Below are 17,215 nucleotides of genomic sequence, written 5' to 3' on the forward strand. Positions count from 1 at the left end.
ACATATTAAGGGGAATGCCTGGGCTCCATGTAATCCATGAAGGGTTGCCAAGTCTTATAACATTTTTCAATAGAACCTCTAAGAGTATATTTGAGTTGCATAATATCATTGATCAATATCAGTATGAGTGGAAGGCAGTGTCGGTTTCCTGCTCAAGAGAATTAATCTGCGTGCTAAGAGAACTATAAACCTTGTTGCCGTGGAGGCAGATCCTTTTAAAGGACTGTCCTCGCTCAGTATCCCGAATAGAACTAACACTGTATCAGGTTCCAGTCTGTGGCCAAGACATCAGACAAGGTTTTAAATATGAAATTTCAAAAATTGGATAACTCTGGACACAACCAGAACATGTGACCCAACGAGGCACTGCTCCTCTGTCAAGTCAATGCCCAAATCTTCCTCCTACACAGATTTTAAAAAATGTAGGGATACATCTAATTGGCTAGACCAGTGGTCCCCAAACGTTTTCTTCTGAGGGCCAGCTCACTATGCCTGGCTCTAAGAGAGGGCCAGAGACTCAGAGTATATCAGTAACCATAAAAAGCTTAGTGCTGTGAACAGCAGTCTACCTTAGTTGAATATTCCATTACATTTAATCATAGGCTATTGCAATTTAATATCATTGTTAGCTGTATTTATATTGCCATCATGCCATATCAGTGTAAAATGTAGCTCAAATTAAATAATACTAATAAAAATACTTTTGCATTCCCAAAAGTATTAGCAGGGAGTCCCAAAAGTATATTTTATTAAAAATGTGTGTACTATGAACTCTGTGTCTTTGCATACAGTACACAGCTCAAGTTGTGAATATCCTAAAAATAATTTAAAGTTCTCAAACTATGAGAATTATATGAAGTGCTGAAGTGGTCTGAAATGACCACCATTCTAACTTTCACTCACCTGATGAGAACTTTGTGAACTCTTTGTATGAACATTTGAACGAGTGAATAAAAAATAGAAATAATTGTTCCAGAAAGTCCCAGAAATATGACTTGAATAGAAGTTAGGCCTAGTTAGTTATTAACAATTAACAATTAATTGATAAACTTTTAGAATACTTTGAGCACTGATGCAGTCAGCATAGGTTTCTTACATTGTTTGCAGGTAGTAGGCCTACTGTACATTTTCTTTCCGTTTTCGATGGCAAACGTGAAACAGCGCCAACATGAGTACTGCCGACATGAGTACTGTTAAGACTCACCATAGAGAATAAATGGGGGAAATTGCGGAGGTTATAGTTTATCCCGTGCGGGCCGAATGCTATATACCACGGAAATGATTGGGGGGCCACCCAAAATGAGGTGGCGGGCCGTAGTTTGGGGACCACTGGGCTAGACAATGGTTGTTGTATATATATGATATCACCCCTCTAGATGAAGGATCAACTGAAAACAAATAATCCAACTGTGTGGGGGTAGGAGCATTAGGAGAAGTTGTAATTAGATCTTATATAGTCACGAATTTGTAAAAAAACAAAGAAATGAGTCTGAGGCAGTTTAAGCAGTGATTCAGAAGAGGAGAAAATGGCATCAATATAAAGATATTTCATTTTTGGAACACTATTATGAGCCCATAGTCTAAAAGAATTGTCTGACATAGAGGGATGAAAATGATTATTTGCGTACAGAGGGTCTAGGAGAAAGTTTGCATGCCATCCAAAGTGTCGTCTTATTTTAGTCCAAATTTTCAATGATTCCTTCACAACAGGATTGGATTTGGCATTATGCAAATGCAATTGGAAGGGAAGAGAATAACAATGCTCCCCACAAAGTGGGATGACATGAGGCCTGTTCAATCTGCAACCAGGCAGGTTGCTCATCTGAGCCAGGGGACTGACCCCAGAAAGAGAGCTTGTACGTTGCAGGCCCAGTAGTAGAATTGGATGTTGGAAGAATTAGGTCTTTACACAAAGTCTTTTCTAATTCTAGGGGTTTTCTTATTCCAAATAAAACGGGATATTTCACTGTATAGTTATATTAGAAAGGACTTGTTAATCATGATGGTAATACTTTGAAAAAGCAACAGAAATTTGGGGAGAATGTTCATCGTCAAAGCATTAACTCTCCCTGCCAGGGATAGAGGGAGATGGGAACCTCTACCAAAATCCTTAATGATACGTTCAAATAAAGGTTTAAAGTTAAAGAGATGAACTTCCTGCCGAATCCAAATCTGTCCAACACAGAAAAAAAGAAAATCCCATTCAATTCGGTCAACGCTTTTTCACGGTCCAACATTTGTTTTGTTTTACCCATCTCCTTAGACATGCTTCCCTCTCTGTCTTACCTTGTCCATCTATCTATCTATCTATCTATCTATCTATCTATCTATCTATCTATCTCTATCCATCTATCTATCTCTCCATCCCCAGGGTTCTCCTGGTGCTCTGGGGAATCAGGGTCCTCAGGGCCCCCTTGGTTTTCCAGGTCCCCAAGGCCCCCCAGGGGAGAAGGGTCTCCGTGGTGATGAGGGCTTCTCTGGTGGTCCTGGTCTGAAAGGAGATATGGTAAAGTGCTGCTTATACCCAATAAACATACCAATACACACATGCAGGACACATACACAACACACACACACACACACACACACACACACACACACACACACACACACACGGAATACATAGAAGTTAGGTAAACAAAAGTACAGTACATGCAGTGTCTTACACAAGCACCAGTACCCCAACATCACAATGCTAGGTGCTCTAGGTGCTGTGCAAAATTTTGCCATATCTTGCCACCATAATGATCAGCCTCCCTCATATCGTACTTGTTGGACTAAAAGTATTTTTTGATGACAGGAGTTGCTGTCATGCCTGTGTGTGTTGATTTTGCCTGATTGATGACTGAAAGCTACAGTAACTTTTCCACAGCATGTCCATGAACAGTCATATCCAACTCTTCCTCTCTTCTTCAGGGCAGTGTAGGCCGAGCTGGATTCCCTGGCTTGAACGGTGTGGACGTAAGTACCAGTATTCTCTTTCTGGTGTGTATGTCTGTGTGTAGAGATAAGAAACAAGCTACAGTACTACCAAGGGGACAATTTGACGCCTTTCATATTGGAGCACCTTACAGTAATGACTTATCACCCAACAACACTTAGTCTACACGTGTGCATATTTGTGTTGCTACAATGAGAGCAATTCAATTAAATGGGAAACTCCCAGAGCACTCAAGGTCATAATCATAATAAATCATCATAATAAATCATCAGCTGTGTGTGTGTGTGTGTGTGTGTGTGTGTGTGTGTGTGTGTGTGTGTGTGTGTGTGTGTGTGTCAGGGTCATCCAGGGCCAGGAGGCCTTCCTGGCCTGCCAGGATTGGATGGCTGTAATGGAACCCGTGGCAACTTTGGATACTCTGGCGTCCCGGGACAAGATGGCTTACCAGGGCCATCAGTAAGTCCACACTTGATTCAGGAGCCCCTCTTGTGGAGAGAGGATTGCATGTTACAGTAAAACATGTTTGTTCTCCTCTTCTCAGGGTTATCCAGGACTTAAAGGAGGGAAGGGCGATATCTCGTACAGAGTCAATTACTTCCCTGGTCTCCCAGTGAGTGAACCAGTCCAGTATCCACACAACTGATGCTTGTAGAACACACCTCAGGAACTAGACACTACTCCTGCTGTCTCAACACACACACACACGCACGCAGGCACGCGCACACATACACACAAGCACACACACAAACACACACACACACACACAGGCACAAACCGCTGTACCAACACACAACAGTGTCTGATAAGAAGTAGGCTATGGAGATCTAAGTGTTGCTTTGTATAGATAGATATGACATGCAACTGACCTCTTGAACACCTGTATGTTTGTGACAGGGAGACATCGGTCTGGCCGGACTACCTGGTCGTCCTGTGAGTATTCTGCTGTCACACACAGACACATGAAAGTTTGCTGTACATAATATTCTGCATAAACTTCAACCAAGATGGCACTCACACTCTCCCCATGCCTCTGCCTGTTTGTAGGGCCTCACCGGGTCTGTGGGGACGTCGGGTCCAATAGGGCCAGTGGGTCCTTATGGAATTGATGTAAATATTTTTATTTCTCTCATAATCCCTCTTTCCGGTTCCATTTCACTTTCTCTTTGTCTCTTCTCTCTGTTATCTCTTTGTCTCTTCTCTCTGTTATCTCTTTGTCTCTTTCTCTTTGTCTCTTCTCTCTGTTATATGTGTCTGTTCATGTCTGTAGCTCTGTTTTGTGCTTTATTCTGTAACAGGGAGCTCCTGGTCGGCCTGGCGAGCGGGGTCAGTCTGTAAGTACATCACAAAGATACATCCAAGCTATTGCATGCTAAGTCATTATCATATTTAAAAATTACAACGAGGCACTGAGTCAGACGGAGTCCTTTGGTACCTGCGATCATCAGGTAGTCACAACTCAGACCTTTTTATAACCATCTGAACAGAATCTTCCAGAATCTTCAGCCACAAAAGCGTCACTCAGACAACGCATATCTCATATATGATTTGATATGTATATCTGCATATCAAACCAGTTGAAACAAGAATTTGGTGTTAACATGTCATAAGAGAAACATATAGCCCTGTGCATGGCAACCATCACTGTCTGGCACTCAAAAGCCCTCACTCCATCCTTCAAGGCCTACGTAGTAGGTGCCTTTACAGTGGCGACTGCATTGCCTTGGTAACACTGACAGCCATTCCCTGCCTGGCTCCTAGAGGCCTCAGATAAATGTGACCTCCACACACCATCCTGCATAGGGCACATACCTTTCTCATTTGACGAGGCAGAATAAGTACAGAGATGAACACATATAGGCTAGAAAAGGCCCCTTACACAAAAAGATCAAATCACATAAGAAATTAAAAATTACCGGTAATTAACCAATCAAAATTATTCTTTCCTAACATCATTCCCTGTTATCTGGGCTATCCCATGCAAACTCATGCCCTGTCATCTTGGCTATCCCATGCTTATTCATTCACCATTAAAGCCCCTTTCATTACCGCCATCACTTTTTTCACCATGTTTGTCCTCCATTGCTTGTTTCTCCATCAAGGGTGATAATGGAAGATCTTTACCTGGACATAAAGGAGATGAGGTGTGCATATATGTCTGTTAACTATTCTGTAAACTGTATTTGTGTGTGTGTGTGTGTGTGTGTGTGTGTGTGTGTGTGTGTGTGTGTGTGTGTGTGTGTGAGTGTGTGTGTGAATCTCAATTGTGTTTTACAGTGTTTGGGTGCTTATGTATTGTCATACTGTATAACACATCTCTATAAAGGGTTATGACAGCCTACATCTATCTAACTACAGTACATTTAACACACACATATTACATAGATACAGTAAGTGTAGAAGTATAGTTAATTAAAAACTACTTCAGTGCTGTGTGTGTGTGTGTGTGTGTGTGTGTGTGTGTGTGTGTGTGTGTGTGTATAGGGTGATGTCGGGCCCCAGGGCCCTCCAGGTCCCTTTGAAGTTGTGGACCTTCCAGAGGAATTTTATGGGAAAGGAGAGAAGGTGAGAATGAGCAGCGAGAAGAGAACAGGAGGGGAGGAAGGCGGAACACGACCTTGTCATGAATACGACCTTGTCATGAACACGACCTTGTAATGAATGCGACCTTGTCATGAATACGACCTTGTCATGAACACGACCTTGTCATGAACACGACCTTGTAATGAATGCGACCTTGTCATGAATACGACCTTGTCATGAATGCGACCTTGTCATGAATACGACCTTGTCATGAATGCGACCTTGTCATGAATACGACCTTGTAATGAATGCGACCCTGTCATGAATTCGACCTTGTCATGAATACGACCTTGTCATGAATGCGACCTTGTCTTGAATACGACCTTGTAATGAATGCGACCCTGTCATGAATGCCTCATGTGTTAAAAGTGATGGACACACAACTAGACCCACTGATGATCATATATTATATTCAACCCAATCTATTTCTCTTTGCTTGTTCAGGGAGATCCAGGGCCAAGAGGGGAAGATGGGTATAATGGTGCAGTGGTAAGTTTGTTTGTGTGTGTGTGTGTGTGTGTGTGTGCGACAGAGAGAGAGGGGGCAGGAGAGAGAAAAAGGCGAGAGAGAGAGTATTTGTGTACTGTTTGTGTGTTATTGGTTAATGAATGTATGATGGAATTTTTGTGTGTATTCTGGAAAATTGTCCTTCTTCAGGGTTTGCAAGGACCTCTGGGAGAAAAAGGAGAGAAAGGTGTCCGTGGCTACCCTGGAGAAAGAGTATGAGACACAGACACACACACACACACAGACACACACACAGTAGCAACAATGGCACAGATACATACTACAAATGTAAAAAGATACTATATTAAATTGTCACATTTAAACAATCACATTATGGAATTGGTTTGTTGGATATATAAATAAATATATGGCAACTAACTAATCAGCTTCCAGTATAATAATCAGTAGCCTAAGAATTGAATGCATTATGTTTTGTGTTGATGTGTAGAATGTGGAAAGAAACCTACAGCTGCATATTCTAATTTTTTTCAGGGTCCTCAAGGGCTTTCAGGGCCACCAGGTTTTCCTGGATTTATGGTAAGTCACTCTGAATGTGTGTGTGCGTGTGCATGTGTGTGCTTGTGTGTGTGTGTGTGTGTGTGTGTGCTTGTGTGCCTCATCCTTGGGCCTTTGTGCTATTACTGTATCCTGATTTTTTGTTGGTATGGCAGTCCCAATGCACACTGAACCATAATAACACCCCTCCATCCATCAGGGGTAGGTTGTGACACTGTTGGTGGAGCTGATAGCTGCCACTCTAGTCAATGCTTGTGAGTTGGACAAATGTGTTGTAGCACATGAAGCTCCTCCCCAATCTACTGTACTGAAAATATACAGTTTATTGCAGGGCTGTTGTAGTAGAATGCATTCAGTTTGGTAGGTGTACCTAATAAACTGTGACTGTATATACAAAATAGGCTAATTGTCTTTTTTTTTTATTATTCAAACACATGATTCATCAATCCTTTGACCCATGTCGTTCATCACTAGATGTAGCTGTAGACCTATTAACTTTATCTTTTGGCACCACAAAGTTAGACAAAATAAGTAAAATACACACAATTACAGTGAAGCAGGTAAAAATTAAATGTTCCTTGTGGGATATGAAGCCATGCAGAGGATGAAGCAAAACTGCATCCGGTCCTGATGAAACTCCGGGTTATTGTGTGTGTGTGTGTGTGTGTGTGTGTGTGTGTGTGTGTGTGTGTGTGTGTGTGTGTGTGTGTGTGTGTGCGTGTTTCAGATAGATCACATTGGTTGTCCAATGTCCATGCTAGTTTTTCCATATCAGTGAATGTTTTATTAAGATTTGTGTGTGTGTGTGTGTGTGTGTGTGTGTGTGTGTGTGATATGACATTACACTGCTCGGCAGGGCCCTGTTGGAGATGGCGGTCTACCTGGACTCATTGGACAACCTGGACCCAAGGTTTGTTCCATTCAAACCTGCATTGCATTCATCTATTTTGCACATTAAAACAGATGTAATGATAACAGAAATCACCCCATCATACACCTGGTGACTAATTGCTATGACTGTAATCATGGCATAACCACAAGGAGGCGCTGTTTATATGAATTCAGTGAGGCTTTGTAGGAGTATTTACAGTTTTTGTGCAACAACATGCACAAAAGCAGATTTTACAAGGATTAAAGTTCTCCGTCGTACGACGGATTTCCGTCAATTTGATTTTAGAAATGTCATATTTGAGATCGATGCAGATCCTGTGAGAAAAAAAATAGGAGGGGGCGTCTATCACCTTTTCTTTTCCTTTTTTTAAGGCAACTAGCCTACAAATATTAGGTCCGATGAATGTGTTAGCCTAGAAATCTAGACGCGCCCTCGCCAGGCTATGAATGTGTGTTATGGTAAATGTTTAAAGACCTATAGTGTTCTTGAGAACTTTCTGTGTCTCAATCAGAGACCGCTCAAGAAGATACGTCAGCCATGAGTTCCGCTTTGTTTATGTTGTCACGCTTGTCTCATTGGCCTGGGGCGGCGGTTGCTTAAAAAAAAGAACACGTCTGACGGTCTAAAAGTTGGATTATAGTGACAAAAGTGTCAACCTTATACAATCTGTTGCTGAAGACAAAAGCGCCCTCTCCAGATTGTCGTTATCAGATGCGCAGACCTCCTGCACGAGCACACACAGTATTGCTGCTCATTGGAAAACTGAGTTGTCTGTAAAACTCAAAATTACTATGTTTTCATTAAATGCGGATGAGGCAACAAATGGAAATATGAACAATATCTAGACTTTTCTGATTCGTTACTTTGATGAGGAAATGTGAAGTCTTGCAAACTTGATTTTATAGATTTTACTTGGTGTTGAATTGTATATTAACAAGAAAAAAAATCTCCCCTTTAAACACTTTTGGCCTGAAGTAATTAAATAAGAGTGTAAGTTAAAGCCTTGCTACAATATTGCTGCAGTAGAAAAGAACAGCAATGGCTAATCAGCAATGGTCAGGGATGGTACTGAAATATTGTTTTGTTCATCAGGAAAACTAAATCTCAATCAAGAACACTCTCAATTCGCCTTATTCACATGGCGGCCATTAAAACGAGGCTACAGGGTACACAAACCATAGCAGGGTAGGAATTTCACGGCGGCCACGACGGCCATGACCGTCGTAGCCCCTTGCTTTGGCCTTGATGCCCCTTTGAAAATCAGAGGTTTACAGGCCACGGTGGCCTTGGTGCCCCCTTCTTTCAATATTCTGCTTTGCGTCCTACTAATAGCGATTTTTATTTGGCCTGTGGCCTGTCAAAATAATCTTAGCATTCACAGCGCAAATTAATTTAGTCTTTTACGCAGTGGAGAAATCGACAGTGCAAGAAAGAAAGTGCATCCAAATTCACCCATTCTTCTCAGTTTAACTACTCGCGAAGTAGCCTACTCATCATCACACAGACATCACAAGTATCACATAAAAGAGCTTTTTCTCAGCTTTTAAACGATGTTAGCCGATAATTGCTGTGTTCGTGTTGTTTATCGGTTCGTGATAAAAGTAAACAATATAATTCAATTTAATCATACATTCTACTGAAGGTTTTGCGTCCATGATCTCCCTACCCATTCATATCGAACCCTTCTTTTAACACATGACAAACCATATATAAGAATAAACAGCAGACCTTACCGAACACAAAGGTGTAAAAGTCCCCTGTACAGTTAGCTGTTCCAGAGTAATCCAGTTTCGAATTTGCAGTAAATTTCGACATGCATGGATGTCTCCAAATTTGGGCTTTAAGTTTTACAATGTGTTTAAATTGTTCCACATGATTTCATAATGAGCCAAATACAAAATAAATGTTACAAATATCGCCTAGATATTGGTAAATCAGAGGACAGCTGACTAACAGTTTGTGAAAGTAGCCTTAATGATCACAAAATGCTAAGCATGCATCTAGGCTATTTGAGTTTCTTAAAGCTGAGCTGTGCTTAAATTGTTCAATACATGATTTCATAGCAGGCCAAATAATAAAATAACTGTTATATGTAGCCTAGATATCTGTAATTATTAGATGATCAGAAGATTTACAGTTCTATGTAATATGTCATTTTTCATGTTTTTGTCATGTTTCATACAGTGATGCAAGTCTACTGCAGTGAATAGGCTAAATACAACTTTGATCATTTTTATATGCTATAGTTAACTTTGGCCTTGGTGCCCTGACATGTGGCCTTTGTGCCCCCCACCAAATATGCCCAACTGAAGGCCAAGTGGCCTTGCCCCCAGAATGGTGAAATTCCAAGCCTGAACCATAGGATTGTTATGTTCTATGCATTCACCTGTAGGTGGCATTTGGGCAGCCTTGGCCTACTGGTTAGCGCTTCGGACTTGTAACCGGAGGGTTGCAGGTTCGAACCCCGACCAGTAGGCACGGCTGAAGTGCCCTTGAGCAAGGCACTTAACCCCTCACTGCTCCCCCGAGCGCCACTTTTGTTGCAGGCAGCTCACTGCGCCGGGATTAGTGTGTGCTTCACCTCACTGTGTGTGCAGTGTGTTTCCCTAATTCACGGATTGTGATAAATGCAGAGACCAAATTTCCCTCACGGGATCAAAAGAGTATATATACTTATACTTATAGTTATACTATTATAGTAACTTAAGAGTACCCTGTAGCCTCGTTTTGGTGTTTATTTGGTGCTTTACATTGCTGTTTGCATCTTTTTGTACATTAAAAACCAATAGGTCGCGACCGCAAAAGGGGTGCTATTTCTAGGTAGATATGAACAACGTATGACTTATGGCCTGAAAAAAGTTCAGTCAAACGATTTTTTTTTTTTTTTCACTTTAATCCCTGATTTTACCTTCAGACTCATCTTGTAGTCAAATCACTGTGTCATTTCAATCAATCATTACACTGGACAAAAAAATGCAAAACATACTGTAGTTCTCAAAATAAGGAGTTTCAGCCTTCATTTGTGCTATATCTGTACCATATCTTTCTCATTTTTCTGGTATCAGAAAAAACTGTGAAAAGACTACAGTAAATGGATTGAATAAAAATGAATTCTGTGCTAAACAGTTACAATGAACAAATACATTATGTCCAATCATGAAGGGAAGGTCAAGTGCCATTGTCTTACAGGGCTACAGTGGAGACATTGGGTTCAAGGGTCAGACTTTTTACAGTCAAGAAGACTACAGAGGTAACACACACACACACACTCAATGAATCAATTGCACATAATGATTAGGGTGATCATATGTAAATATGTGTTCCTTTTTTCTTGTGCTCATACACATGGATCTGGGTTTGTTGTTGTGTGTGTGTGTGTCTGTTTTTTGTGTGTGTGTGTGTGTGTGTGTTTATCAGGAATGACAGGGGATCCTGGGGATCCCGGTCTCCCTGGGCCATCAGGGGACCCTGGGGACATGGGGATGCACGGACCCCCAGGAGAGCGTGGGGTCTTAATCCCAGGTAAGAGAAGTCTATTATACATGGATAATACTGACCCTTTTGTTCTTGGTGTGACAGAGGGTTTTGTTTTTAATCATTTTTATCTATCTCTTATTTTGTCTAGTCTTTCTATTTCTCTGTCTCTGTTGCTGTTGTTCTCTCTGTCTCTGTTTTATTTATCTCTCTCTTTACATGTCTATTGTTACAGTATGTCTCTCTGTTAATCACTCTTTCTTTTTACTCTGTGTGGTGTGGTGTGGCGTGTGTGTGTCAGGTCCTACTGGAGAGCCAGGTTTCGTGGGTCTACCAGGCCCCCTCGGAGAGAAGGGGGATCGGGGTGGTGCACCAGACTATGTTGTGCCTGGAGAACCAGGGAAAAAAGGGCCACCTGGTGCTAGAGGCTCACCCGGACCCCCTGGCCCTGATGGTATGGAGATGATGAGGACCAACCTCCCTTCTGCCCCCTTACCTCTCAATAATAGATATGTGGTTGAAATGTTACAATTAAGTACTTAATTATTACATTTTTGTTGTTGCTTTTGCACCAAATATTGCACAAACATTGGTGCATGATTTGATGCATATAATAATATTAATTTATTTTTGTAAAAAAAAAAAATAATAATTTGAAAATAAACTATGAAGAATGCTGATTGATTCAGGATTTTAAATCACCTTTTCCTCAGTTATGTCCTAACTGAGTTAACCCTGTGTTTTCGTGCAGTTGTCATTAGGTAAAGGGTTGTGGTCTTTTTCTGTCCCTGTTCCTAATTGTATGTTGGATGTGTGACATTATTTGGCCTCAGTTTGTTCTAAATGCTGAACTTTTTTTCTGAAATTCTAGTGAATTTCTTTTGAACATTGATGAATGAAAACAATTGAAAACATTGTTTTTATTTTCTGGAAAGCTACTTTGGTAATCTTCATACCTTTCTCATGGGTTCTGTTACATCACTGCCCCCTTTTAATATTGTCATGTTTGATGTCATACCAAACATGTAAAAACATGCTGCTTGCGCAAATTTGGCTACTTTGCTATGTGCAAACATTGACATATGTACACTCTTAAAATGAATGTTCTGTCTGGACACAGAGATGTGTTAAAAAACAATGCAAGTTGTGTTGTTTTCACAACCCTCCTTGACAATCTCTCCCTCCTTGTTGTTTGGTGTTTAATGTCTGGTTGTTGTTTACCCTTTGGTTTGTCCTTTGTGCTGACCCATATTGTGTCTGATCTGCATGTTGGTGTGACGTCATCACTGTGTGTCCTCCCCGACATGAGATCATCAACGCGTGACTCATGATCTTTGTTGCTGTATGTGCCTCTGAACTAGTTTGCGGTGAGCCTCATCCTCAAACCCCGAAGCCATACCAAATCACAACTCTTCAGCTGAAACAGTAGCCACACAGTTTTATGCATGCATACCTGCATGCTGTGTACTGTAGACATATTCTAAAACAGTTTGCGATGAATGATCTGTGCATGTGCAGAGAAACTGAAATTTAAGACAAAGCATACTTGCTGTAACACGGAACCACAATTAGAGCACCTGATTAGTAATTACATTAGTAGATGAGGGTGACATGTATAACAGCGTGTGTGTATGTTCTGTAGGAAAGGACTGTCTGCCTGGAGATCCTGGAGCCGAAGGAGAGAAAGGAGACCAAGGTGCACCGGGCAACAGAGGCGATAAAGGAATCACAGGTATCTGCATGCAGCCAAGCTGTCGAGCTGAAAACTGATTCATTGTGTAAATATGTTTATGGTAATATGGTTATCTCATCTATCTTTCTTCAAAGCACATCTCAAGACCTTTCTGTTTAATTATCACTTCTCCACACCCAACACATAGCTCCATACAGATAACTTGTCTTTGTTGTATTGTTTTGTTTGTATGTTATTGTGTTTCCTCGCCTTCCTACTATATAAAGCGACCTTGGGTTTGAGAAAGGTGCTATATAAAAGAAACATATTATTATTATTATTATTATCACTGCATAACATATTTAAATGATGTTTTCTAAACAAAGTTCGGGAGGAGCCCATAGGGTTGACTGACAGCCATCACTCACTTCCGTTCGTGGGGAATAAAACCCTCCATACTGCCCATTACGTCACACTGGAGTTGCAAAGCTTCCCACATCCTCTCCTGCTCCTCCATTTCACTATCAGCTCTAAGCTCTAAATTACCATATCTGTGGTATATCCATAAGAGTTGTTAGCGTACATCATGGCACGCGCATGTGATTTCCGCTAATGGCATCCCAGGACCATGGCCAGCTACCCAGCCAAACTATTCTCTGCACTCAGCCTAAGCAATCCAATAGGCGAACTAGTGAACTATTTTATCTCTGTGTGCCTGTATCTGTGTTTGTCTGTGTGTACCTTCCTTAATGTATTTCTGTGTGACTGTATTTGTGTGGACAGGTAGTTTCGGTGACTGTCAATGTCCAAACGAACCTTTTCCTGGTCCCCCCGGAGACAGAGGTTCTCAGGGGCCGAGAGGCGCTCAGGGTAACCCAGGAGCCTCAGGACTCAGTGGCGATCCCGGGTTCCCAGGCCGCCCGGGTGCGGTCGGTCCAGTTGTGAGTACTCAAGCCTGCTGCAACCAGCACCAATCACCAATCACCACCGGCTATCATACTGTAGCTGTGAGGAGAGTTCTTAGAGACATGTGCACATGCATGAAGGTGGAATGGAACTGATCATATAAGATGAAGTCAGCATGAAGCAGATTTCTCTCTCTTTATTTTGAACATATCCTTTGAGAGACAGATCATGTGCTGTACATGGGTATGATCAGAGCAGAAGGGAACACTTCACACTTGCTTATGTGGATGGAGGATGGAAACTGCACTGAAAGCTTTGAGGAAGCCGTCCAAGGAAGGAAACAGTGTCAGGTTGATGTTAGGAGTACAGGGGCCCTGCATTGACCTCAACATGCCTCAACATGACACAACAGTAGCACCAGAGACCAACATCAGTATCCCCTTTCAGTATAAGGAGAGCCTAGCATGCTTGGATAGACTAGAGGAGAGGGCTAGTGTCCAGCACTGAGGAACTAAGCAGTCAAGGAGGGAACACGCAAATGTTGGATGTCCAGGGGCTCCTGAAGTCAAGGAGAACAGTTGAATTAAAGGGTATTTATGAGGAACTAGGGGTATTTAAAAGATACAGTGGTGGGCATGTTGAGTCATTGCATTGCATGGGTGAGATTGTTTGTAACTATGGAGTGGAAGGATATGGCATTCAGCAGGAAGCTAGAATGGAAAAGCAGGGCCAAGCCTAGGTGAGAGGACCAGCTGAGATAAAGTGGCGTATTTGAGAGATGAGACAGCTAAAGAAGCGAAGCAGATGAATGGAGGATTCAGGGTAAGAGTGGTTGCATCTTGTTATTTTGCTATTCATCCAGACTGTTCACATCCTATTCTCTTAAAGGTGCCCTGCCACATATATTTCATTACTTTGTGGTAATGTCTGAAATTCTACCATGGACCCATGTAACATTTTTTTGTGAAAGAAATGCCTTGGTTTCCTTGTTTCAAGCCATTCTAGCGTGGTATAGAAAGCCTGCAGGAAGACTCAGTTGGTCTTGCGGCAGTTCTCATTAATATTCAACGAGCTAAGCTGCTTGACTCTGATTGGCTAACAGCTAGTCGGTTTCGTCCATAACATGACAGCGTGGCGATAGCTGTTATCAACTAATTTTAGCTTCATGGCATGAACTTAGCTTGGCTAGCGAGTGCTAGCATTGTCCAAATGGACATAAAACCTGCTAGGCTAGCGAGTGCATTAAACCTGTATAACATAGCACTTCCTTGAGTTGACAATTTAGCATTTTACTAACGGGCTGGGCACTGGTTGTAGACTGCCGCAATGGTACTGCTCCAGGCTTCAACAGCAACCTTTTTGCGAAGCCTCTGCTGAACTTGCCAAAGTTGATGAAGTCACTCTTAAAACATGTGATGAACAGATAACTAATTTTGAATCATAGTGTTGTGTCATTGTTCCAAAAAATAAACTGAAGCCATTTGATCCTCAACTCTGGCCATTTGAGCCATTTGCCATTTGAGCCATTTGATCTGATTTGATTTGATTTGAGCCATTTGATCCTCAACTCTGGGTTCTTGGGCAGCATGTGCATTGTTGAAGTTCTATTTGTGCATAGCGCATAAGCCCGTTGACGTTCAACCATCCTTATACGAAAACTGTCACTGAGCTAGACGAATTCTGTGACCGCGGTCTCAACTGAGCGAGCTCATGAATAATGAGCTTAGTCAACACCATGTCAGATTGACCAGCTTTTGTAATTGGCCTGATTTCTCCGCTTATTACTTTTCAGTGGCTAGAGCTGACAGAGGAGGTAGCAGTTCATTTTCACATTCACAACCTAACACAAACATGTCCACATATGGACCTAACATATTTGAAAAAATACAAGTAAAAACGGTTTTGTGTGGCAGGGCACCTTTAAAAGAAAAAATTCCGGCGATTTTTCACGAGGTCACTGAGTACACCGATTGTTTTTTGTTTTATTCCATTCCAACAGTACTCGTGACCTCGAGAAACAGAGATCTATGTGAAAAATCAACGGAATTAATAGCTCACCTTGTTGTATGGAGCCTCAGCATCAACAATCCCAGTTCTTGAGAGAAAGCAGGAAAGAAAGAGCTGGCCTGGAATGCATTCCACAAGTATCAATGTGCAAGTATCCATTTACTCTCTGTGTTATTCCAGGGCTTTCCTGGATCTGAAGGTCCGATAGGAGAAAAGGGTCAGAAAGGTGAAACGGTCTTCGTCAACGGGCCAGGTAAACTGACCTGTACAAACCTTTCAAACATTTATCATTTTATGTTATTCAACAACATACCTTTCTGTGAATACATACAATGTACACTACACATCTTATTCACGCACAACATGTATCATATTCATATTTGTGGATATCTAGGGCATCATGAATGTGATTTTCTGATTTGTCTGATTTTCACACACACCCACACTCACGCACACACACAAGCATAAGCACAAGCACAAGAACATGAAAACAAACACAAAATTCTAATGTAATGCACTATGGGGGGATTCTCCCATTCGCACGTAAATCACGCTTTTTTTTTTACCCACTTTTTTTGTGTTACGCGTATTCTCTCATTCCCGCTTCTGTCACACCCACAGTGCGCAAGTTCAAAATCAAGGCGGCCTTGTGAAAGAGGTGTGATTTATTTAAAAAAGAACCAGACTGATCCACCACCTCATTAATTTAGGTTGATATGAAAACTTGGAACGTGGACTTTGTCATTGACCCTCTGAATTCCATTTAAATCCAGGAAGAACACAAGCAGTCTTTGATTTTGAAAACGTAAGCACTGAATAGCAAAGGCAAAGGTAAAATGGTGTGTCATCACATAGAAATTTCACTTTTGCTTTGAGGTTTGTTTATAAACAAGTCAAGTCACGACATCCTTGAGGTGTGTAAATCCATAATTTAAAAATTCACTGTTGAGAATGAAAGTTTCAATGGCAGTTGCTTCTAATAATATCAATTTATCTATACTAACGAAGCTGTAGACTGACACCTGCAGTTTCGAATACAGTAGCGAGACTGGCATTACAATACCAGCTTCTATTAAAACAAATCAAGAGAGAGGCGAATATAAACTATGCTGTTCGACAGTAGTGCAGACGTCTGTGCAAATGTATGGATGACTTTGGTCAAGTTGGAAAGAAATGGACAGATTGGAATGAAATAGGCTATGGAATTATGACTTCACGTCAAGTTAAAACTGAAGATGCACAGTCGGTAAGCTCCAATATCCAAAGTGGGTGATTATAACGGGGTTTTCACTATTTAACAATGTAGTCTCATGGATAAGGTAATGTTGGGAAATATGGCACCGTGTAACACTGTAATGGGGGAAAACATGAAGCTTTATCAGCATATTAAGCACCAAAATTGATACTGTAATGTTAATTTGTATCGTTCTGTGTAACATGTGTATTTTTATGTATTTAGAAATAGGGCTGCTGCCGACATAGAGCAATATGCTGTTTCACCTTGTATTGGCGCTCGACCTTAATACAGCCCTCCGGAGTGCGTAGTTGGAAAGGTGCTTAAGCCATGGCAGAATGCACGCAACAGTTGTATACATAAGAAACACCCAGGTTTTGGTGTTGCTCCTCCCAAAACGCGTAACTCCTACGTAAATAACAAATTGAAGCAAAGGGGAGAATTTGCGCAGAGTGTAATGTGCATAGGTATGCGCTTTTTTTTACT

General features: G+C 41.4%; 1 protein-coding gene across 5 annotated transcripts in view; it reads left to right on the forward strand.

Moving 5' to 3' along the window:
- Positions 1-17,215, forward strand: part of col4a4 (collagen, type IV, alpha 4) — a 68,543-nt gene that overhangs the window by 30,543 nt on the left and 20,785 nt on the right. For 4 of the 5 annotated variants that reach the window (XM_042064316.1, XM_042064315.1, XM_042064318.1 and 1 more), the window contains exons 5-24: positions 2,372-2,506; positions 2,917-2,961; positions 3,281-3,397; positions 3,483-3,551; positions 3,836-3,871; positions 3,986-4,048; positions 4,237-4,272; positions 5,041-5,082; positions 5,423-5,503; positions 5,966-6,010; positions 6,179-6,241; positions 6,521-6,565; positions 7,401-7,454; positions 10,626-10,686; positions 10,854-10,958; positions 11,212-11,364; positions 12,272-12,277; positions 12,553-12,642; positions 13,366-13,523; positions 15,676-15,748. In XM_042064316.1, the coding sequence (XP_041920250.1) occupies positions 2,372-2,506; positions 2,917-2,961; positions 3,281-3,397; positions 3,483-3,551; positions 3,836-3,871; positions 3,986-4,048; positions 4,237-4,272; positions 5,041-5,082; positions 5,423-5,503; positions 5,966-6,010; positions 6,179-6,241; positions 6,521-6,565; positions 7,401-7,454; positions 10,626-10,686; positions 10,854-10,958; positions 11,212-11,364; positions 12,272-12,277; positions 12,553-12,642; positions 13,366-13,523; positions 15,676-15,748 (1,477 nt within the window). The remainder of the gene's footprint in view (positions 1-2,371; positions 2,507-2,916; positions 2,962-3,280; positions 3,398-3,482; positions 3,552-3,835; positions 3,872-3,985; positions 4,049-4,236; positions 4,273-5,040; positions 5,083-5,422; positions 5,504-5,965; positions 6,011-6,178; positions 6,242-6,520; positions 6,566-7,400; positions 7,455-10,625; positions 10,687-10,853; positions 10,959-11,211; positions 11,365-12,271; positions 12,278-12,552; positions 12,643-13,365; positions 13,524-15,675; positions 15,749-17,215) is intronic. The other variant, XM_042064317.1, reaches the window with a different exon arrangement.

This window comes from Alosa sapidissima, chromosome 15 (assembly GCF_018492685.1).
Source record: "Alosa sapidissima isolate fAloSap1 chromosome 15, fAloSap1.pri, whole genome shotgun sequence".
Taxonomy (NCBI): Eukaryota; Metazoa; Chordata; class Actinopteri; order Clupeiformes; family Clupeidae; genus Alosa; species Alosa sapidissima.